We start from the raw sequence: 24,891 nt of genomic DNA on the forward strand, positions 1-24,891 counted from the left end.
ACTTGGCTAGGTTGATATGTAATGTATTGATTTCATCTGTGAAAATATAACATCTGCCAGACTTCAAATTGACACTGGGTCAGAGGTCATTTTGATTTATCATATCACGTGGACACTTAGGTTCCCATCCCTCTTGCAAACCTCCGACAAACCGAAAATCGGGTTTAACGGCCTAGTAAGATTGGCCAGTAAAATTGAACGTGATATCAGGTCGCAGTCACCCCATACTGAGCTTTACTGCTTTATTCTTCCATCTGTCATTGTTGTAATAAGGAGGTATATTCCTTAGGTTATTTTCCTCAGTATCCAAGTGGTCATTGGCTAAATTGTCTTCATTTCGAAAATACCCTTCACTTTCCTAAAGAAAGAACATTTTATATCAGCACTTTCGGATTCCTTGAGCCAGACCTGATGAAATCCATAGACTAGTAGCTAGAAATGAGCTCAGATGAAGTTACAGAACTCGTGCAACACTCGTCTGAGAAATTTTATTCGTGTATAGCAGTGATTAACGCTCTCAGCAAACCACGCATCATCCCAAAATTCCAATTACCGTATGGTTGTATAATCAGTCGATTCGCCCATCAGAAAGAATCAGTGTTTTCATGGGGCTTTACCCTACTTTTAAACGTACGGCACTTTTTTGAGCCATTTAAATATCCGGCCGTATTTGCCGTAGCCTACAGTAATTGGTCTAAATATCTACTACTAATAATAGGAAATGACAGTCACCGACGAACACTACGGGTCCCACTTATTGTTCTAGGGATACATTTCCTTTCAACAGCAGACCTAATTCCCCATCACACAGCTCAAGGCAACAACGCCTAGCAACTTCTGAAATGTTCACGAAATAGTAGTCACATGAACAACAAAAACAAGCTTTTCAGCATTATGATAGTAGGGCACAACGAAGTCGTCGACTGCATATTTCAACATCAACATTACATGATGGTCGCTATCATTAGATCATAAACCATTCTGAAGCCAAACATCTATGCACTGTGATAAATCTTTGATGAGAATTTCAACTTCTGTGACGAGTTTTATACTTTGAACTATGCAAAAATCATGGGTGTTGTGGCATAAACAAGTCTGATAAAATTTATGCAAGCGAATCCAATCTGTAAACTTTGAATGTATCTGAAAAAAGGCTAAAATAATCCGGCAATAAAAGATACAGTTATTAGTTTTCTTAACACTTTATATATACACCTTTTGCGCTGATAAACAGCCTTCCTTATTCCAACCTTAAATTCTCTTCCTTCATTTGAACTTACTCCACCTTTGTAAATATCACAGCTCATTGTTCTTTATTGCTGCATTCTCTCATCTGCAGCCTCTGATCACATTTCATTCTAGCAACGATAGCTAGTATAAATTAGGCCTGATTTATCATAACTCTGTCTGTTCCACTACATGTCAAACATTGTTTGGCGGTCATATTTAGGTACCTTGCTGTTCCTCTGTTACCCCTTTTTTCAGAATCTTGGTCCAAAGGGACAGCTGCGGAACCTCTGACTTCTGGAAGAGACCCGAAGCACGCGTTTTTCCAAGGTCATAATTCACACTAAGCGCTCTACGAGTCAACTTTACAACAACTATAATTTTAAAAATTTGTATTCTATAAGTACTTAGCACCACCAGAATTCTAACACGATTATGCCGAGCTTGGATGTGATGTGTAACGTGAACGCGATGCCACCTTGGAAAAATATTTTGAAGACTGTACTCAGTGTAATACTAAAGCACAAACCTAATCATTAACGCTCCATGACATCAGCACGAATGAACTATTATTCTCCTTTATAGATCATATTTATTTACCGACCCTACTTGGGGAGCATACTGTGAGCCGAAAAGTGTTGTAGTTTGTAGGTCATGCCTATAAAAATGAAGTGTTCCTGCCCTTGCAGAAACATATTATTATTATATCATGTAGACCAAATAACTACCCATCATAGATGAATGAACAAGTCGAGAAACCTCTTAGATGTAGGAAAAAGCACTGGAATATGTTCATCTACCGGCTTAGAACAACACAGCTCCAGCTATTGTAAAACTAGGAATGCTTGCAAAGCGTTGGTAATTAAGAATAGATAGTCATATAAAAAGAGGTTGGCCGGAGATTGCGAAAATAGTCCGGAAAGGTTGTTCTTATATTTAAAGAAGCAAACTCACAGGAGTGATGGAATCCCACTACTTTTCGCACTAGAAAATCTGTTGATATTGGGAAGAGATGATAACGAAAAATTTGAAGCTTTGTCGAAATATTTTATAAAGTGTTTTTTACCGGCAATTACGGACGACCAACAATTGGTCCTAATTAGAATGGCTTGTTGATGGATCCTGTAGTTACCGGGAAAGGGACTGTCTTAAGATTATTTCAACATCTCAAACCTGGTAAATTCAGTGATCTTGACAATACTCATCATAGGATTATGGAAGACCCGTCGGATGCAATGGCTGAACCCATAGCCATACTGTTTGATCTATCTCTGCAGCAGCCCAGATTGCCAGGAGACTGAAAATACGCAGTAATCAGACCAGTGTAAAAGGTGGAGAGCAGAGATTTAATTGGTAACTATCTACCCGTTAGTCTAATCAATGTTGTCAAATTAGTGGAAAAGATTATTTGGATGTCTATCTTAAACTCTGTGGAAGGGCGAAATCATTTATTTAGGGAACAACATGGTTTTAGGAAAAGCCTATCACTCTTGGCAAATCTGCTAATTGCAAGAGAAGATTGGGCTGCAGCAAAAGATCGAAATATTTCTGTAGATGGGTCTTAAATCAGAGCTGAAAAGTTATGAAATCCTTTATGAAACAATAGGCTGGATGAGTGACTTTCTCAGTGATAGAAGACAGCGGGTAAGGATATATGGAGCTCTCTCAATGTAGGAACCAGTTAAAAGTGGAGTTCCTCAAAATACAGTCCTTGGTCCTATATTTATACTCTAGAGAACGAATATCTAATTATGGCAAAGTCATTCGTTCTACTCTTTGTCGATGACATGAAGATTTGGAGACTCATACACATTATGTCAGACAGAATATAACTACAGGATGATCTCAATTCATTGGTTGCATGGATGGGCAGGTGGTCATTGGAAGTAAATTCTAACAACAGTGTGGTAATGAAATTAACTAACTGCGACGACTCATATTACTGCACAATATGTGGAGCTGTGTCGCCCAAAGCAATAGACCACCAAGACCTAGTAGTCATATTGTGCAACGACCACGAAACTACGGGTAACTGTAAGGCAGCCACTGCCAAAGGCTTCAAGATCTTAATGGCTATTCGCAAGTCATTTCATTACTTGGACAAAGAAACTTTTCAGATATTATATCTGACTTTTATGAGGCCTTGTTTGGAATGTGAGATTCAAGCAACAAACCCTTGTTTCAAGTATGAGACGTATATGACAGAACGAGTTTAGAGGCAAGGGGGAATGGTAAATGGTCACTCTAGTCTATCTTATGAAGACAGACTGTGACACCTCAAAATATTTCTTCCACCTTAACGCACGATATGGGGTGATCTAATCCTGGTCTACTTTACAATGAACAATAATTTCAGCACCAATATATGTTATCTTTTCCTTCCATATAGGATTGAGCATCTGAGAGGAAATTCTAGGAAAGTTTAAAAACCGAGATAAATTCGCTTGCGTCTGAAGTTCTGCTTCTCGCATCAAATAGTGGATTATCATGATTCTGAATTAAAACACATAATATCAGCACTTGTCGATAAATTAAAAGAGACTAGATCACTACAACACTACAAATTGCAGGGATTATTATAGGTCGGTTGAACTATCCTACAGTGAAGACTGAAAACATATGAAGCGATTTCCGAATCCTGTCTAAATGAGGAACTTTCGACCGAGTGACCAGTCAAAAAGTAACTTCCAGGTCTACAGAAGCCGCATTGAAACTAGCTGATGTGATAGTACTGCTATTATCCATAGGTAAGCAACACTAAAACAAAACGAAAATCCTAATTTGGTTCAGGATGTAAAGCAACAAACAATAGTCTGAGTTAGTCATTATTAAGAGTGATTTACAAATTATCTGGTGGTTACAAATGTACATATACCACGAAGTCTAGTTAGAATATGATCTAGTGGGTTACCTAGTGTCGTTCAAACGCAAAATACCCGCCTTTTACTTCGGCCCGTCAAGGCCGCGGTAGGTTTATCCTTTAAACCAACCTGTTCATTAAGCAGCTGGCCTTCACAGCTGCTTGTTTTGATATCTTATCTGTTAAAATATTTGTGAGGTTCTCCTCAAACTGTTCCGAGCTTCGTTTCAAAGGGCAGTGCGAAGTTATTTAGTTGCCAAAGGTTTCTAGTTGAAGCACAGTTGACCTGAGGTGTTCACAGCTGACAATCACTAACCATATCGTGTCTGCCAAGACAATATCTGACATACCATGTAAACGCTACAGAGTTTAATAAACTTTCTCATTCCTAAAGGAGTCATCTAGAGTGTAAGTATCATCCATATGCAGTTCTTATTGAAGATTCTCATGCTGGGGATATGGTTTGCTCGATGTGTGGATTGGTTGTTGCTGATAGGTATGTTTTATCACGGTAAAAATAGTTTCTCCATGCGTTTCGTGCAGAGTGATTGACGTTGGGTCTGAATGGCGCACATTTTCTAATGATGCCAACGCCAAAGATATGTGTCGAGTAGGAGCTACTGAAAACTTCTTGCTAGATGGGGGTGATCTCTCAACTATGATCAGTGGTCCATCACCTTCTGACTCGCGACAACTTGATGAGCATGGGAAGCCAATGTACCGGAACCGTCGCAATATCTCTGCACCTGATAGGGTACTTTTGAGTGCGTTCAGAGAAATCAGTCAAATGGGTGAACATCTAAATCTCCCCAAAAGCATATCTGTAAGTTTCATTCCTAGTTTCGCAAAAAGCCTGCATTGTTTTCTATGTATACTTGGAAACCAAATGAAACTGTTACGTAACATAATTATTTTGTAGGTTAATACGAAGTCTTAGACATTTGTATTCAGGCCGTCTACACATACACGACTGTGATGATAACATCATTTTTGTATGCGAAAATTTCTGACACTGGTCTAGACATTGTTACTAGTAATTGTGAAATTTCCCTCAAAAACATCCACTTATCGATCAGCAAAATACACCGATCTCATTTCATGCAGTCGTATATCACAGGATTCCTCGTTGCTGTTGTCTGACATGTTCATTGGACTAAACGCGAAACTTTTAATCAAGGAAATGTAGTCGAATCCTACTATGTGGTTAAAATGTATTCTTATAACGTGCCATAAGACCCTAAAGTAGATCCAATCCATTTAATAGTTCATAAAAATGCAGTTCGTGGAGTTTTATTCGTTAGACATGCACTTGGAAAAACACCTATGTACAGGATAAAAACTGCCTTGCTGGTGGAAAAAATATACATGTAACAAGTAAATTGTATATGCTCACGTCGTGTAGCATAACCATCCTTCATGTTGTATTATTAATGTACAATGTGTCTGTAAATACTATTCGTGGCATCAGATAACTGTTTTCACTTGGATGAACTGACTCATCATAAATACGTAGTACTTGAAACACAGAAAACCAGCTTAGCTTTACTTTTTAAAGCGAGTGAGTTAACAGACATGCCTATAAGTGTTGTCAGTGATTTTCTAACAACTAAATGTTAACTTATGTCAGTTATCTGTCAGCATAAATTCCTTAGCGAAAAGATCAAAAAACACTACCCATCAAGTTGTTTGATCAGCATCTGGGTTTTTTTGTACAGTTAAAAAGAACTACTTATCTTGGAAGTTTCGTTACCCCCCATTTTGTTTGTGGCTGAATAAATCTCAGTACGGATTCTGAAAGCTTGATTGTCTTTTACATCACTTATGCGAAGGAGATATCCGCCTACCAACCTAAGGCCATGTATCATACAACAGTCCTTTTTACTTAATGACTAAAACGTGCCCTCTTAGATTAGAGTACGTTCGTGGGTTACTAGCATTTGACCACGGATGCCTTCAAAGTATTGCTCCCATGTAGTGGAACAACTAAGTAAACAACGCTGTAGTCAGATGTCGGGTGCTGAGTGAATATTGCTAGTTACTTGGTGATGTAAACATTCATCATCTTGGAAAGTCAAGACATATGATACACATTACAATTTATCACCTTCCATCTTGTTGTGCTTATGTGTTGGGACAATTTCTGATGGTAAAAAATTTCGTCAAATTTTATGGTGGTCATAACTTTCTGACAGGGTAAAAATTTTTGGCGATTAACTGCAGTTATTGTGGTGTTGTAAGTATTTAAATCACTATGAAAAAACAGACTGCTAAATCTTACTGATGACTAGGTAAGTTATCGTAATGTCATATTACCGTACCAGTCACTGTATGTTAATTATAGGATTGATCCTGACTATATCCCTCACTTCCCCTCTAATCCGGGTCTTCCTACTAACTGTCCGTATGAATCAGTCAGGATCAGTATGCATGAAAAAAATTGGCATTCAAAAGTGCCCGTGCTTAATCTCAAGATTATATTTTCAAATGGGTGCTAAAAATGACTGAATTGACAATTACCAGAGTTTATTTCCAACCACCACTCTAATGTTCAGTTTTTATAAACATCGATAAGTATTTCAGCAAAACCCAAGAAGCAGTGATCAAGCAACCCATTCTGAGTAACTCGAATACTGTAGTCGAAAATAATTTTATCAAAATGGTATGGATTCCTGATAATTCCATTTTATAAAAAGATAAGTCTCTTTGTTACTCATTAAAGAAAAATCAATCTTCGTTAACTACCTCTAGAAGTCCGCGATGTAGGCTGTGAATAGAAATCTCCTTCGAGAGGTTAGGTATGTATGCATCAAATGAAAAGCGGATGAGCGTATTCCAGAAATTGCTGTGATCACTAATTTAAATCGAAATATTAGTTTTAGCTTGCAGTATTAAAAATAAGTATTGTAATAGGAAAATAGCTAATCAAACAGCGACAACTTCATGTTGAGAATGTTATGGTGCTTGGAATAGTAATTGAATTTCAACAACTTAGAGTTTTGCAAAATCGATACTCAGATGTTAATGTAATTTCGTCTTAAGAACTCAGTTTTAAACAAGCTTTATCTAATTGTGTTGGAAGCAGTCAAAGTTTCTTTTTCCCTACATATCATCTTTTTGAAATATTACAGGACCATGCTAACTTGCTGTTCAAACAAGTCCATGAGACTAAAAATCTTCGAGGTCGCAGTAATGATGCTGTCTCAACTGCTTGCCTCTACATGGCCTGCCGTCAAGAGGGTGTCCCTCGGACTTTCAAAGGTGACAGTGTAATAAGTTTTCAGCCGGATATTTATTTTATGGTATAAGACTTAATATCACTGAGTGTTAAACACACAACATGGAGATGTAGTGAAAGGATTTCACTCAGTGCATTTTTCTACTGGTTTTTTATGCTAAATACATATCTCACATGAATTGTGTGAAATATTACTACACATTGTATGTTAATAAGTAAATGAAAAGCATCAGCGTTGCTTTTAATGTTTATATGTTAAAGTCTATTTAAAGTTCCAAAAAGTTAACTAACACTTATAAAACTATAAGTTCAAATGTAAATCTCTTTTTGCATTACTAAATTATCAAGCATATCAACCATTTATATTTATCTACGGATGTTTTCGGAGGCTGTTTGTTCTCATGCATGGGGATGTTTTCTTGTATGATCAATATAAACTATATGTTACTGAGTTAGAAACGCCCATATATATTTTTATTCTTAGTCTTTTTGATGAATATCAATGAACACAAATCATAGTTTAAAACTATTAATTGCCATCAATCATCACGAAATTATCAAAGTTGTTCGCAATGGCGCATGTACATTCACTGTTTTTTCCCTCGGATCCTAAGTTACCTAATCTTTTTTAAAAAAGATTTATTCTACGAATCCATTTATCGGATTATATCTTCTGTACCTATTGTTTTCTGTTATCGCTAATGCTATTACTACTTATACTACTCTGCTATCGCTGTGCTGACGTGGTGTGGTAACTTGGACCCACCCATGTATGTACTAGGTTCCTTGGTATGTAAGACTGACTGACTGATTATCATTTTTAAAAAATAAAATTGCAATGTATTTTGTAATATCTCACGACTTACTGTTAATTGCCTCGGATAATAAACAATTTCTTCAACCAAACATAAACGCACACAGTACGACAAATAAGTTAAATATCTATTATATACAAAGAAATCTGGTCATAATAATGTTATGTAATTCAGGTCGGGAACACTTCTGTGTGATATGTTATTTGTGCATGTGTGTGATTAATGTAATGCTCGTACTGTGAATAAATCAGTTTTCTAATTTGAGAATAAGAGTTAAAATATACTTTTAATTTTCCAGATTTTAGTACCATTGAATTGTGCCGTTTTAGTTACATAAATTAAAGCATGATAATAGTTGATTCTTCTAAAAAGGAAGTAAATAAATGTGTATAGGATTACTCAACGGCAAGTAGCTTACTTTTATTAAAGCTTGTTTCGTACTAGAACTATCTTTAGAAATACAAACAAGCAGATGAAAAAATATACAACACAATAAATATTTATTTACGAAGTACCAAATTTGGCATACTCTTGCTCATTATACCACAAAGAGATACAGGAGGCAGATTTTTCACCAGACATTTTTAAGGAATTGGGAAGTCCCAGCACTACTAATCTTCATTTGATACTCCACTTCACAATTATTCACTATCATATGTATTCGACCATAGTTGTCTTTAAAGAATTTCTGAGATCTTTTTGGGACACTGCATCAGTAGTACCCAGGTTCAGCCATGTGTAATCGGGCCCAATGACGATAATTTAATTAGTGTCATCTTGAAACACCGAGCTCGTTGGCTTGGTCATTTCTTACGAATACCCAGTGATCATACAACTCACTTGCTTGAGGCGTTATAATATATAACTTAAGATCAAAATCAACCGAAGTCCTTTTGTAGTTATTCACTAAATTCTCAACAAAATTTAGGTGATCTTCCTTAACTGAAGAATGTCTTTATTGTTTGCATTTTTAACTAGACTCTATCTCTTATTAACTACTTTCTATTTACTTCGTTTATTCCACTGCCTTTATCTTCTTCCTTCACAATATTACCACTTCCTTTGTGCGGTGCTTTCCCTTTGGTGACCTATTGTATTAGAACCCGTATACTGTAACTAAATAAATTGATTTTTAATGCACCTGTTATGTAAATACTAGTAAACGGACATCAGTATTATCCTACTAAGACAAGTATTAAGTCATGTACTTTAGTTTTGGAAGTAGAAGTCGGAATAGAGCAGTTAATTAAAAAAAAATTAGACGAATTAGTTGGGCCTACGTGATGTTTAAATATTAGAGACTAATTATTTCAGCTTCCCATTTCTAATCAATCATTATCTTGATTTTGAAATCGTAGTTTTATTGATGTATGAATTCAAACTTTTATTTTTTATTGTTTTATCAATATGTCTTGGTACTTATAATTTAAATACGAGGAACCATTACAGTTCCGAGGAAGTAAGAACACTAAGACTGATATAAGTAAAGATTTATTCATCCCAAAACGTGACGACAATTCTAATTAAAAATGCACTCATTTATATATCGATTTATACGCATATTTAATCATTACTTAGTAAAAAATTAGGTATATGAAATTATAACAAAATCGGACATTTCATGTCATGCTGAACCTAGTTCATATTAATTTCATACAAGAATATCGTGTCTTGAATAAACATCAAACTGAAGTAAATCATTGTTATAATAAATAAAATAGCACACTAAAAAATGAAACGAATATTATACTGAATAATTGTATAGAATTAGAAATGAAAGTAATATTAAACAAGAATTACGATGATTTAGCAATGTAATTTTGCATTTTCATCCCGTCATATTAATTATTATGACTCGTTTATTAATAAAAATGATTCACATTTTCTGTTCTTTTAGAAGTATGCGCTGTGTCACGAGTTTCAAAGAAGGAAATAGGAAAAGTTTTTAAAAAGATTCTAAAAATACTTGAAACAAATGTACAATCAGTTACAGTTGAAGACTTCATGTCTAGATTCTGTGGTAATCTCAATTTGAATATTGCTGTTCAAAGAGTTGCAAATGTGGTTGCTAGAAGAGCTCTCAACTTAAATTTAGTTGCTGGTCGTAGCCCAGTTTCGGTGGCAGCCGCAGCCATTTACATGGCAGCTTATGCATTAGGTTATCGTAAAGAAAAACGAGGTAATTACCACTGTTTTCTTCACTTACTGTTAGTACAGTTTTTTCAGAATTATCATACTTATTTGTGAAAAATTTTATTTGAAATAATTTCAGCGATTGAAATTTAAACAATTTCAACATTTCGTTTAGCAAACTTGTCTGAACTTCTTCAAGAGGTATTCAACTATCCAATCCTTAGTAAATGGTTATCAACAAGTATTTGGACCATATGTCTATCCAATCTGTCTGTTTCATATACATAGTTATTCTGATAGAAATTAGTTTGCATATTTTATCATTACAATTAAATATTTGATGATTCTCATTTTACATACATATTGACGTTTCGAAAATATTTTCAATTTTCACTTTTGTTCTTCTCATAAACAAAATGAAAATTAACACTTAATATCAACTATTAATAACATGAACTTACACATATACAGATATATACATAAAACCACTCATTTGTGAACTTTTCACATGATTCACATCTTACTGATTCATGTTTATCCTACTTACTAAAGTCAACATCTGAACATGATTGGATAAGCATTTAACGTAGATTTGACTTGATTGTTGAATATTAAATATTCTTTGATAATTTTAATCTTGACTATTACGTTGAAGAAGTTCAGACAAGTTTACTGGGCGGAACCTCGGATTTATTTAAATTTCAATCTCAAAGATTATTTCAAACAATTTTCAAAAATAATGTCTTATATACTTGGAGCCCGATTCCTGTCAAACTATTCGTTCAAATATTGACGAATATTAGTATATTAAGCTAATATTTCTAGATTTTAAAAAGAAGTTAAAATGTTTATGTATTTATACAGAGTTGAATTAACACATTTTATTTTCGCTAACAAAACAAAGAATATGTGATTGTTTTCATTGTCTACTCTCATGTTCTGTAAAATAATCCGAGTGATAGAAACCGATATGCTACAGAATTACGTCTTGGTAAAAATATTACAGGTATATATAATCAATACATCCTTAAATCATTAATTCGATAACTGTTTCGGTTTACGATTAATCGTTTTGTCGTGAACATAGTTCAATTTTCGCCAGCAGCGTTCACGAAAATTATATGTTCATAGATTTACATCAGAAGAAATACGAACTGACTGGTAGGCTATAAATGCAATCAGTAGTAAGTGTTACTCATTTAAGTGAAGATAGCAAACATAATTATTGGGTTGAAATAGTAGCCCCCAAATGCCCTGGTATGATGGAGATTCAGCTCTCTCTCTCTCACATGGCCACGTGCATACAATTACTGACAGGGAAGTCCTACTCACTGCCTTCTCGTGGTGCGGGTGTTGAGAGGGCGAAATTCCAGCGCTTTAACTGAGTTAGTGGGCACATAGGGGAGTTGGAAAACCCTGATTCCAAACCAATGGTGCACATGGACTCCAAGATCCTGAAGGAACAAATGGTGTATGAACCAATTACTGGTCACCGGCTACCGTGGGACTGCATCTCCTAACGTTGCTCCACTGTCTTATGGATCAGACCATTAGGTCGAAGGCTCCGGGTGTGGCTCCCTAAGAAAATCACCTGCTTCGGTCTGGGCACCCGGGCAGTATCACAGCCCACGTACAAATCAAGTGACTTGTGTGGCGCATATGTATTTGGTGCCCCTTTATACCAATATTTGTGTCCAAATCAATAAATAAAAGGGTTTTGATTGCCAATCAAGGTCTATAAAATAAGATGTCTTGTACTAAATACATATATGGTAGTTCTCATTTGTAAACGAATAAATGTTCATTAAAATCTGGTGCTTGGAATCCAACTGTCATTTAACTTAGCATTGTAACGAGTAATCGTTCAGCACATCTTTTTTATATTTGAAAAAAAGCGATTACCAGTTACAATAGCTTAGGCTTGGCAAAAGTAGACAAAATGACACAAATATTGACCACTTTATGTTATCGACGATACTCTCAGGTTGCAGCATAGATAAGAATTCTCAAAACATGTACCCGAACGTTATATTAAATTCAATTATTATCTGTTAGTAAACAATGTGATAATTTTCTTTGTAGAAATCGGTGATGTGGCGGGATGTGCTGAGGCTACTATCACATGTACTTATCGTGCAATGCACTCAAGAGCCAGTGAACTATTTCCTGAAGATGTCAGACTTGCCATAAGACCAGATGAATTACCACTATGATTTCACTTATTTTTCTTGTTTAAAGAAAATTTATTTCCTTTCAAAGTTGATCAGTTTTTGTACAAAGTTATGATACTGTAAATGCAAAATACCAAAGTTAGTCATTGGTTATTTGAGACTTGGAATATTGTGTGTAACAGATGGTATGTTTATCATAAATACTGTTTTGACTGAGAAAGGTTCCTATACCAGGTTCGGAAGTTGTGTTACTGGGGTTTGTATCAGTCATTATGATCTGTATCCTGCGAGAAAGATGTTAGCTTTTCTAATAAGGATGCATGCTATTCGGGTGATTATGCTAAACAGTTGCTCTGAGTTTAACAGAGATTATATCGACTTGGTCAGTTTGTTACCACTTTAACTCCAACAGTATTCCACAGTAAAACAACATGATACAATTCTGGTCGTTATTGTTTTATATTTTCCTGGTAATATATAAGTTCAAATGTGATTGTCACACAACAAACCTGAGATCGAATCCGGTAGGTCACACGCAATAAAACGTCACCCATACTGTTAAGTCCGATTGAAATTAACTTCACTACATAGGATATCTTTTGGTTTTCTAGTGATGGATAAATTGACACCCATCTACTTAAGGAAGTGCATTATACTGAAGTTGTTCAGAGGCTTGAAGACAAGTAAAATATAACCTAACAAGTAAGATATTTCTGTAGTGGTATCGATTGTTATATGTGAACCAGGGAATTCCTAGGTCTAACCAGTACATACTCCAATAATCACGACTAGAGCAGAACAATGTGCACACTTGGATGTATTGCATTAGATTTTGAATAGCGCGGCTGGATGTTTACGAAACAAATGTCTTATAAGAACACTAAAATAAACCAACCAGGAATATATTAACCTGGCTGAATCAAAAAGTCAGTGATTGTATGATCTACCAAAAATTCAAAATGAATGATGTTAGTCTAGCGAATAAAATGAGCTATCGTTTGCGAACAATTCCACCTAGAAACTGTAACAACTAAATCACTTCTTAGCCAAACGGACAGTATCCTTATGAAATGGTTCTTGCTGATGTAAGTCATCATCGACAACATGGTCTGTTACATGAAACCTATTCCTAACTAATAAGAGTTGACAAAGCGATACATCCTACTGTCTAAAACTATATACTTTGACACAACTCGCTGGATGAAACATCAGTCTCCAACATGTCCACGATGGTCCGTAAATTTAGTAAGTTGATATTTTTGTACATACTGATCGCGAAACTGAACGTGAACAAGTTTCGCCCCTCAATTTATTATGAGAAAAACATGACGTGAACAAAGAATATTTTCTTTTTCAACACCACGACATGCCTAAGCTCTTCGAAAATTATCAAGAGAATTGTTCGTAATGAACCATTATAAGTTTGAAAAGAACACAGCTTATACGAGAAATAAGACAAATGTATCTTTGAATGACAAAACGTTGCGATATGGACAAAGAATGAGAATGTAGCAGTTCTTGCTGAATGTGAAAATCGCAGCATAATAGTTAGTGAAAGATAAACAACAACATAGCAATCGCTATCTAGACTTTTCAAAGGATGATAATAATTTGGTTATTTCTTAAATAAGAAGAGAGTAAAAAGCAAACTGAATCAAACAGTACAATAATTAACTTAAGGAGAACATGAGCACATACACTAAACAAGTAGAAATCCGAAAAGTTCATACTTCTAAAATCCAGTCTTGTTTTATTATGTGATTTGTATTTCTATCAAACTTATCAATAAGAAGTATTTTTTAAACTTTCTTTTTATAAAACAATTGGAAAATGAAGAAGAAATCGAGGAAAGAGAAAAAAAACTTAAATATATATATTTCTTTTATTGATTACATTTTAAAACATCTTGTCTGTTCAACTGATCAAAACTGCATCTCAACATACTTGCACACATGCTATGCCCATAGAATGCTGTGCAACACACACAAGGATGATTCGTTGAATATCGAACAATCCATAATTTCTCCCATTTCAAATTGTCCCATTTTTTGAAACAGATGATCCATGATTAATAAGTCTTTCTAACAGGATACGCTCATTAATTGGCACATCGTTTTTGACTGTCAAGAAAACAGAGTGAATAAAGACAAATATTTAACAACAAATTTGTATGTATGATCGTTAATTTTTACGTGGATCACTGAACTAATGTTTACTAGCAATCTTATATAAGAGATGGAGAGTTAATTTTGAGCAGAATAAAATGAGCTCAAAAAATTTTGTTCTTGCTCTTGTTAATTTAAAATAATGCTAGAGTAAACTAAACATTGTCTTATTTAACCGTTTTAGGGACACATCTCTGCATCTGGAGTCACATTTACAACCACGTTCGATTAACAAACACATCAACAGATGATAATATCCCAAAAGCTATAAACCTTTTCTTTCAAGTTAGCCATAAAACAGTTTTCAAAATACCTTAATTTTCAGAAACTTGAAACACTAACGTACTTATTGGTTTAGGATGCCTCAAATTATCTGTTCATTACTCTTACTAATACATAGTTATTTTAATTAACAAGAACATCTCGGTAACATTGCGGAATCATATTTCACCCATAATTTGCTATATTCTTCAAATCAGCCAATCATAACGTACAATACGATAGAGATTTTTCATGGCCCAACTTGACATCAAAGCCCAACACTAAGATGAAACTAAGAAGATGGATAGCAAAGAAGTCGAAATAATATAATTATCTCTTTTGCCCAGCCTCAACATCAAGTACGACAATGTCATTTGCATATTCTAAATGATATGTCCCAAGGCCATATCTGTTACTATGGAAACACGGTTTATTGTGTCACTATTCCGACCTTCAATTCCGCTCTCGTATCTGGACGTTGGGGTATATTGCACTTTGTGTTGCCAAGCAGTGGAAGCAACAGTAGGTAGTATGCAACAATAAAATATCTCATTAAAATCATCAACAGCTAGTAGGTCCAGTTACCTTTTATACAAGCTTAGTAATACTGTTTACAAAGAGCGTGTGAAATCCTGCGGTTCATTGTTTACTGAGAATGCGACAGTAGACAAGCTAATTAACTAATTTCCTAACCATAATATATATATATAGTTATTTGTGTATACTACTTAATATAATTGCTAGTAGTTCAATTCACTTTTAAGTGAATACGGTGCTTTCATATTCCTACCACTGGATGAAATACGAGCGAGAAATCCCTATTTCTCAAAATAAAATGGGAGCCATCTAATCTTTCATGAGCGATGAGTTCAGAAATCCAGATAGATAACGACGAAAACTGGTTCACCAACCAACAAATATCTATCGGTAACCAAATTACATAGACAAACAAACTACTTGATTCATTTAAAACAAATTTCAACAGTTGAAATTATGTTAACAAGTATTAAATCACTACAATAAAAATGTAACAATATTCCCGCAATAGTCTTAGAGTAACAATTCAAAGATAAAAGACTATCGTTATAAAATGGTGAGTATATTTATTTTCTCACGCAGAATGCAACGATGACATAGTGGTGGAAATTTAAGTTACCTGTGTGTTCCAAAAACTACATCAGCATCTGGTGCACCTTTTGGATGATTATACTTTACCCAGCGATCACGATTCACATTGATGGGGAATTGATGAGCCAAAACGGCATCTGGACCGCCGTAATGACCTAGTAATAAAAAAGTCAAATATTGTAAACTTTTATCAATAATACAACAGAACTCAAACTGTTATACAAGGGAATATGTTACAAAACGACTGTAACAATAAATGCATGGAATCTAGATTTGGATTTAAAAAAGAGCCATCTAAGCTACTACTGACTAACCCCATTCCATTTCTTCTTCTTTCTGAGCTTCATGCATTTCAAGCACCAGTTGTTTCATGCGAGCCCTTTCTTCTCTCTCGGCAGCTGCAGCTTGAATATAACGCGCTGCAAATTGAACTGAGTTAGGGACTGCCAATGGAATTAGATGAGGTTTATTTCCACGACGCGAAACTAGTGTAAAGGGAACAGTATTCTGAAATAGTAAAAGAAAAACAGTTATGAGATTGACAAAAGCTTTAACAAGTGTAATGTTCAGCAGCAAAATCACATGTGAGGATGACGTGATAGGCTTAGAGAAACAAATCAAAGTACAACAGATTTGATAATAAACTTTGTGCCATAATACTGATTACATTAACGCACCAGAATAAGTATGGGTTATTCTAGCATCATTAATGTCAACTAGAAATTAATCCATTTACGGGAAACGTTCCATATTATAGGACTACAGAATTTCAAAACATGGATATTTCAATGTTAGCGTTTAAACATGTACACGAGAACTGGAACCGATGACAACTTATATATTAGGTATAAGACAGTCTTATTTGTTGAATAACTTACTAAAAGTGCCCAGAATACCAACTGGGTTAACGGTGCTGTTTCATCAGTAACATGCCGAGTAAAAGAACTAACACGGCACTTACACAAAATTACAGTGCCCAAATGAATAGGATAATAAGTAGTAGACGAAAGAACTCGTTAAAAATTTATTTATTTAAACACATAAATATTGGTACAAAGGGGCACCAGACGAAAGAGGCATAAATAACGAAAACATTTTACTGCGAACATTTCCTGTTTGAAATTAAGAGCTTGCAAACATAGCAAAACGAGACATCAATTCTGAAATACATACAAACACTCATGTATCTTCTTAGCATGACACTATTTCAAGTCAAGTGAGAATGGGATTTCAGCATTAAGATTTGAATGGATTTCTCCTTAACAATGTAGTTTTTGATTTACAGCAGTTCTATAAATGGGGACAGTAAATTTGAATGCTTATCAGGGTGGCAAATGTGCGTATACGTTTACAAGCCAGTAAATTAAGTTTGTGATCGGTTGATCAGTTTTCTCGTCCGAATATTAGCACCCGTCTATCATTAGCCGGCAATATTTCACCCTTCGTTTTGTTTCCAACTTAATGAGAATTAATTTAAAGTGTGCTACATCCGAACGAGGGATAAGTGAATGGTAATTGCTAGGAATTATTTACGGACAATTATTACATATATTCTTGTTGGATAATTATTAAGTAACTAGATTATATATATATATATATATATATATATATATATATATATATATATACCGCAAGCTTTCATTTGACTATTGGCTACTGTTATACGATTTACCATCCCCGACTTATTCCCAATTTAGCAGTTACAATCTCTTGTACTCACAACAACTTTCTATTTGTGGTAATTATTTCTCATTTGATGATGTGATGTGGTTTGTATAAAAACCACGTGTCTGAAATATACGATTCATATAGTAGAGGCTGAAATTTGTTTTGAGGACTGAACAGGTTGGGCTAGGCGAGAAGCTGCTATACAGAGGACTGATGAGGATTCAGAGTTGACCCATGGCTACTAGTGCTGTTTGACATATCATTGGTTTAGCATATGGACACAGTCACAGACGTCGGTTTTCTGATTAGCCATCTTGTCACGTGATATTCGACGTGCTTTAAAACATAATGCAATGATCCTCGTTCAAAGTAGTGAACTTAACTTATACAGTCTAAAAGATATAGTGTTAAAAACTGACAGAAACAGAGCCCATTTCAGACAGTTTAAAATTGATCACAATAATATTACACTAAAATTATACTTCCTGAGTACGTTAGTGTATCTCTTCATCTTAAAACTGCAGTCTTAACTGACTACATTTGCACACAACTCGGTCCATTATTGACGAAGTATTTCAGACATATGATTTTAGGTGATAAACTTACTTACTTACTTACGCCTGTTACCCCTCGTCGAGGAGCATAGGCCGCTCACCAGCATTCTCCATCCAACTCCGTCCTGAGCCTTCCTTTCCAGTTCTTTCCAGTGGCTGTTCATCCTTTTCATATCTGCTTCTATTTCCCGGCGTAGTGTGTTCTTTAGCCTTCCTCTTTTCCGCTTCCCTTCCGGATTCCAAGTTAGGGATTGAGTCGTGATGCACATTGGTGATTTCCTTAATGTATGTCCGATCCACTTCCAACGTCTTTTCCTAATTTCTTCTTCAGCTGGAAGCTGGTTTGTCCTCTCCCATAAAACGCTGTTGCTGATAGTATCCGTCCGATGGATGTTGAGTATTTTGCGTAGAAAACTGTTTATAAATACTTGTACCTTCCTGATGATGGATGTAGTAGTTCTCCACGTTTCAGCTCCATACAGTAGGACTGTCTTGACGTTCGTATTAAAGATTCTGACCTTGAAATTAGTTGAGAGTTGTTTTGAGTTCCATAGGTTCTTCAACTGTAGAAATGCTGCCCTTGCTTTGCCAATCCTCGCCTTTACGTCTGCATCCGATCCTCCTTGTTTATCAACGATGCTTCCCAGGTACTTGAATGTTTCCACCTCTTCCAGAGTTTCGCCATCAAGTGTGATTGGGTTGGTGTTCTCCGTGTTGCATTTGAGAATCTTGCTTTTTCCTCTGTGAATGTGGAGGCCTATCGATGCAGAGACTGCTGCTACACTAGTTGTCTTCATCTGTATTTGTTCGTGTGTATGAGAGAGGAGGGCTAGGTCATCTGCGAAGTCCAAATCATCTAATTGATTCTGAGAAGTCCATTGTATTCTGTATTTCCCTTCAGATGTCGAATTCTTCATAATCCAGTCAATCACTAGAAGGAAGAGGAATGGGGAAAGTAGACAGCCTTGTCTGACTCCGGTCCTTACTGGAAATGCATCTGTCAGCTGTCCTCCATGCATGACTTTGCACTGTAGTCCATCGTATGAGTTTTGGATAATGTTGACAATCTTTTCAGGAACTCCATAGTGTCGAAGAAGTTTCCATAATGTTCTCCTGTCCACGCTGTCAAACGCCTTCTCATAGTCAATGAAGTTGACGTATAGTGATGAGTTCCACTCAACTGATTGTTCAACGATGATCCGTAGTGTCGCAATCTGGTCTGTGCACGACCTATCCTTACGGAATCCAGCCTGTTGATCCCTAAGTTCGGCGTCTACTGCGTCTTTCATCCGATTCAGCAGCACTCTGTTGAAAACTTTTCCTGGTACTGATAACAAACTGATGCCTCTGTAGTTTTCACATTTGCTCAGATCTCCTTTCTTTGGTATCTTGATGAGATATCCTTCTTTCCAGTCCATTGGCACTTGTTCCTCTTCCCAAATCTTCTTGAATAGAAGGTGAAGCATGTTTGCAGTTATTTCAATGTCTGACTTCAGTGCTTCTGCTGGTATATTGTCAGGTCCTGCCGCCTTCCCACTTTTGATTTGTCTGATGGCCATCTTGACTTCTTCGATCGTTGGTGGAGCGACATCTATAGGAAGGTCAGTGTGTGCTGCTTCGATGTTCGGTGGATTCAATGGGGCTGGTCTATTCAGCAGTTCCTCGAAGTATTCTGCCCATCTTTTCCTCTGTTCTTGAATCTCAGTGATTGTCTTACCTTCTTTGTCCTTGACTGGTCTGTCTGGTTTGCTATATCTTCCTGCCAATTTCTTCATTGTATCATATACTTGTCTCATATTCCCTTCACTTGCAGCTTTTTCCGCCGCCGTTGCTAGTTCTCCATGTATTTCTGCTTGTCGGCTTTAATGCTTTTCTTCACTTCCCCGTTTGCTTCTGCGTAGTCTGCTTGTGCTTTGACTTTCTCTGCTCGTGTTCTGCTGTTGTTAATTGCTAGTTTCTTGTTCTTCCTTTCTTGAATTTTGTCCAGGGTTCCCATAGAGATCCATTCCTTGTGATGATGCTTCTTAGGACCAAGAACCTCCTGACACGTCGAAGTTAGTGCTTCTTTTATCCCTTTCCAGTTGTCCTCCAGAGTAGTTTCTTGTTCATTCAGTAGATCCTGTAGAGCTTGGAAACTGTTGTTGAGAGTTATCTTGAATTCATGGAGCTTGTCAGTATCTCGAAGGAAGGCTGTATTGAACCTTTGTAGTGCTGTTTGTCCAGTTGTCCAGTGTTTCTTTAGCTTCAGTCTCATCTTGGCCACAACCAGCCAGTGGTGATCTGAAGCTATGTCAGCTCCTCTCCGGGTTCTCACATCTTCCATTGATCTTCGGAATTTTTTGTTGATACAGATGTGATCTATCTGGTTCTCTGTGGTTTGGTCCGGTGAGATCCATGTAGCTTTGTGTATGCGCTTGTGTGGGAATATTGTGCCGCCTATAACCAATTTGTTGAATGCACATAGGTTTGCAAGTCTCTCCCCATTTTCATTTCTCTCTCCTAATCCATGTCGTCCAATTACATCTTCATATCCTGTATTGTCCACTCCAACTTTAGCATTTAGATCTCCCATCAGGATGGTGAGGTCCTTTCGTGAGCACTTCTCTATAATTGATTGCAGCCTTTCATTGAACTGATCTTTATCATCGTCGTTGCTATCATTGGTGGGTGCATAACATTGGATAACATTCATTGTGATCCCTTGCTTCTTTGTTCTGAATGATGTTTTGATTATCCTGGGTCCATGAGACTCCCATCCCACAAGTGAATTTCGTGCTTCTTTGGACAGCATTAGAGCAACTCCCTGAGTGTGTGGAGCATTTTCCCCTTCGTGACCGGAGTACAGCAGCATCTCTCCTGTACCTAGCCTTTGTTGTCCAGTTTGTGTCCAATGGGTTTCGCTGATTCCGAGTACTGCCAAGTTGTATCTCCTCATTTCCATTGCTATTTGGCTGGTCCTTCCTGTCTCCCACATTGTCCGGACGTTCCATGTACCTATAAAGAGTGTTGCTCTGGTTGTTAGAAGATGCATCGGTCTCGTGACTTCCGAAGAATTTCGGCTTTCATCATGAGACGTCATAATTATTCCTTCAACTCCCAGGGCAGAGTTTAAATGGTTTGAATTATTTTTTCTGGTAAGCGTTTTTGAGCGAGTTAGTTTTTCTGCAGGATAGGTTCGTTGATCCCATGCCCAACCCTCCTCCTTTACCCGGGCTTGGGACCGGCAGTAACTCTAGAAGAGCTACAGGCGGAGTGATAAACACACTTCAGTATTATGCATAAAATGTTACATACCTGATTATCTTCACCATTTACAGCTGACAGTGTATCCGAATTATTAATTTTTAAGTTATCTTCATTAGATTTCGGCACAGAATGAATGGTACAGTTATGATGATTAGTCGCTTGCTGGCTAACATTATTTGTCGATGAACTGCCGCCTTCTTTCATTGTTAAGCGACTTTTTGCTGCTGCCAGTTGTAGTATTTCTGGAGCAGGAAGAACATTTACACTGAGAGTCCGAGATGACGCAGGATTTGTATCAGTACTAACATTCATAGTGCTGGTTACACTAGTAACTGTACCACTGACACTACTACTATTACTCCCTGATGTAGATGACAACAATGCTTCGGCAATCATTTTATCTAAAGCTTCACAGAATGCAATATCCTCAGGACAATCAATAAATCGTGGCTTCAACTCATAGTTCTGATCATTCTCCTCTTCCTCTGCTTCTTTTCCTTCTGTTTTCTCCTTTATGAAGTCAAAAATAGAAAAAAAACAATTGCCAAATCATCCAGTGATATTATTTTACAAGAGTTAGTGAGAGCATACATAAATTAAAGTGTGCAGAAGAAATTAATTCACATATTTGTTGAGGATGCAGTCACCAGTTACAACTAATGAAAAGCAAACCAATATCGATTAGATTGAAATTCTGTTACAGTAAATCATCATCACGGTGAGACTATAATTTATGGACGATCTTTGAGCGACGCTAAACTGGCCTTGAGAACGTCCACCTGATAACTAGGACCAAATGAGAGTTATAAACCTGTGTGAGGAATTAGAATTATGATTTACAGTTGGTGATTAAGGTTAGAAATTAGATTTAAGGTTTTCATCTAGAACTGAAATCAGCTATGATGCCAAAACTCTATTTATCCAAATGGATGGGTGAATTTCGCGCCAAAATCAGAGGTCTGTTATCCTATACGTGATTGGTTCGTCCATAAATACTAGTCTCGCCTGGGACACTATTCAGAGAATTTCAAGAGATTTTTACTCAGTTTGAAACATTTTAATCATTATTCTTTTACTGATATATAATTGATAAACTTGTTGTATTCTGGATTGATTATACTGGGTTAACATGAAAAAGCCTAGTCTACAAAGCCTGGTATTTTGACTTTAGTAAGTGGAGCAAGGAAAAGAAGAGAATACAAGAGGTCTCGTTCACGACATTGAAGCTCGAGTAGTGAAATGATCAGCATAGCGCACGAATGTACGAAGACTGTTACTTGCATAGCGGTCTTAAACATTAAATTACAATATATTATGCATAAACCGAGCCATTTACCAGTGCGAGATCAATATCCTCTTGAGATTGTTGGCTATCGACGCGAGAACGACGACGACTACCATCCGATTCTACCAAGTCAGTAGGTTGACGGCGTTGCGATGAATGAGTTTCACCTGGTTCTTCATCTTCGTCATCCAAATCAGAATCTTCATCCATAGAATACTCATCGTCATCCAGCTGGATGTCTTCTGGAAAAGTTAAACAGAAAACTATAAACTACTATCATTCGGCAAATTGTTGAGACGTTTATAGTTATCCATGTGTTTGATAGTCCTGTCTAAATTGGTTTAGATGAATGAACTCTTGTGTCTAAATAATTAACTTTACAATGAAGAAATACTACAGTCTTGTATCGTACATGAAGACACTTGCGTAAGAGCTTTCATCACATTGGGCCAAATAACATTTTCAGATAATGGAATACGACTGAGACTGAATACTACTGTTTTTCAATATACCAAGAAATATTAAAATTCAATTGATATCTACGTCTGAATTCTGTCTGTGCTTTTGGGGTCTTTTTTCTTCAGTGATTTAGTTACGTACCAGATAATTATGGAAAACAATATCTAAACATGTTTCCTGACCAATATTATATATGAAGAGAAACTAATATGATCAGAAACCGAGACTAGCTGGATAAAAGACACCAGACTCTCAAAATCGAACTAACACGTTAATTTAGTTGTTAACCAGAATTACAAATTAACCAATTCAGATTCCAAAGATTGAATTTTACTATAATTACCTTACTTTTTTTTTCACTGAGTGAAAAATCTGAGTTACATAACCAAATGTTGTTTACTTTGAATATAATTTACCCCAAAATGAGACATCTTAATTTACATTGAAAATAATCGCTAATCTTGAAAACCTTACCATACAAATAACCTTCTTGCTTTCTAGAATAATCAGTTTGTGTAACAGAAATTGGGTCATTCACACACAATGTGTTCTGATTACTTGATTATAAACTGTGGTCATGACAAATTACGAGAATTTAAACGTACTCGATGACTCGTCATAAAAGCGATGGAACTAGTGCAATTACTTCAAGTGTTAGAAAACCTTACCATTTTCTTGTTCAGCCTCTTCAGTTATCGTATCCATGTGACCAGGACCAGTTGGTCGAAGTGATTTGCTCTCTGAAAGTATCTTTAGATCTTGACCACCATTTTCCACGTTTTCTGATTCACTTGTTAGTCCATATGTAGCCTTAAGGCGTGCAAGGCGAGGCAAGCATCGGGCTTCCAGATGACGGACGAGACGTTGTGCTTCTGCGAAATTTTTCGCTCGACCAACATTACCACGGAACTGTTGTAAGGTTTCAAAATATTGTTGCTCTACTGCAACAGGAAAACGCACAGGAATAAACATAGGTAAATGAGTTTGAGTATCTGAATTAGGACCAGAGATATCAACTGATGATTCAGGATTATTAGGTATCAATGAATCTTCAGAATGATTTACAGCAGGCTCTTCAATCGAAGACGTTAGTTCACCAGTATTGAGATCTGTCTTCGTTTCACCTACTGATTTGGCTGATGATAACTCGGCGTCGTTTTTCGACTGCACCCATATAGGAAGAGAACGCTTGAACCAGTAGTAACGCTAAAATAACAAAGATTGGTGGAAAAAAAATCGTAAATAACACGCTAATTATGCTGAGAAAATATTTTCTAGAGGGTGAAAAACTGGCCAGAAGACACATAGGATACAACTATATTTATAAAACAAGGACAATAATAACAAGTGAATTCTATTCACCTACTTACAGCATCTATCCGCTTGAATCATTGCTTAAAGTCACTCAGTCAGTCGGATACAACGTAGGACTAGGCATATATACGCACCGGTCCAAGTTGCCACACCTCATTATCACAACAAGATGACCACCGAATTCATAGAAGTAGTTACTTCAACAGTTTGGCAATCAGTGTCCGCAGGTACGGTATGTGCTTGCACCCTCCAAGTGCAAAGTACTCCTACAAGACTGGCAGGATTCTCATCCTGTACTCACCCTGGATGGTGAGCAGATTGAAGTAGTTGAGAAGTTCGTGTATCTAGGTAGTTGCATAAGTGCTGGTGG

At 36.4% G+C, this 24,891-nt stretch overlaps 2 protein-coding genes across 4 annotated transcripts in view; one reads left to right on the forward strand and one right to left on the reverse strand.

Moving 5' to 3' along the window:
• Positions 1-4,191: 4,191 nt before the first annotated feature.
• On the forward strand, positions 4,192-12,525 carry Smp_063650.3 (the record flags this gene model as incomplete). Of its 2 annotated transcripts, XM_018794895.1 has the most annotated exons (6): positions 4,192-4,440; positions 4,482-4,583; positions 4,631-4,910; positions 7,216-7,345; positions 10,035-10,316; positions 12,353-12,483. In XM_018794895.1, coding segments are annotated over exons 1-6 (927 nt in total). In that variant the 5' UTR covers positions 4,192-4,438. The 2 variants fall into 2 exon arrangements, with proteins under 2 accessions (XP_018649262.1, XP_018649263.1); XM_018794896.1 differs by having other exon boundaries at positions 4,192-4,583; positions 12,353-12,525.
• A 1,249-nt stretch (positions 12,526-13,774) lies between these two features.
• The window catches only part of Smp_156450.1 (hypothetical protein), a gene marked incomplete at its 5' end in the record, with an annotated part of 28,223 nt that continues 17,106 nt past the window's right edge, over positions 13,775-24,891 (reverse strand). The window contains 6 exons of one of the 2 annotated variants that reach the window (XM_018794897.1): positions 13,775-14,561; positions 16,024-16,150; positions 16,310-16,502; positions 21,512-21,973; positions 22,800-22,990; positions 23,876-24,413. In XM_018794897.1, the coding sequence (XP_018649264.1) occupies positions 14,540-14,561; positions 16,024-16,150; positions 16,310-16,502; positions 21,512-21,973; positions 22,800-22,990; positions 23,876-24,413 (1,533 nt within the window). In that variant the 3' untranslated portion in view covers positions 13,775-14,539. Of the gene's footprint in view, positions 14,562-16,023; positions 16,151-16,309; positions 16,503-21,511; positions 21,974-22,582; positions 22,991-23,875; positions 24,414-24,891 lie in introns of those variants that run through there. The other variant, XM_018794899.1, reaches the window with a different exon arrangement.

The sequence above is a fragment of the Schistosoma mansoni genome, chromosome 1 (genome assembly GCF_000237925.1).
Source record: "Schistosoma mansoni strain Puerto Rico chromosome 1, complete genome".
NCBI classification, from domain to species: domain Eukaryota; kingdom Metazoa; phylum Platyhelminthes; class Trematoda; order Strigeidida; family Schistosomatidae; genus Schistosoma; species Schistosoma mansoni.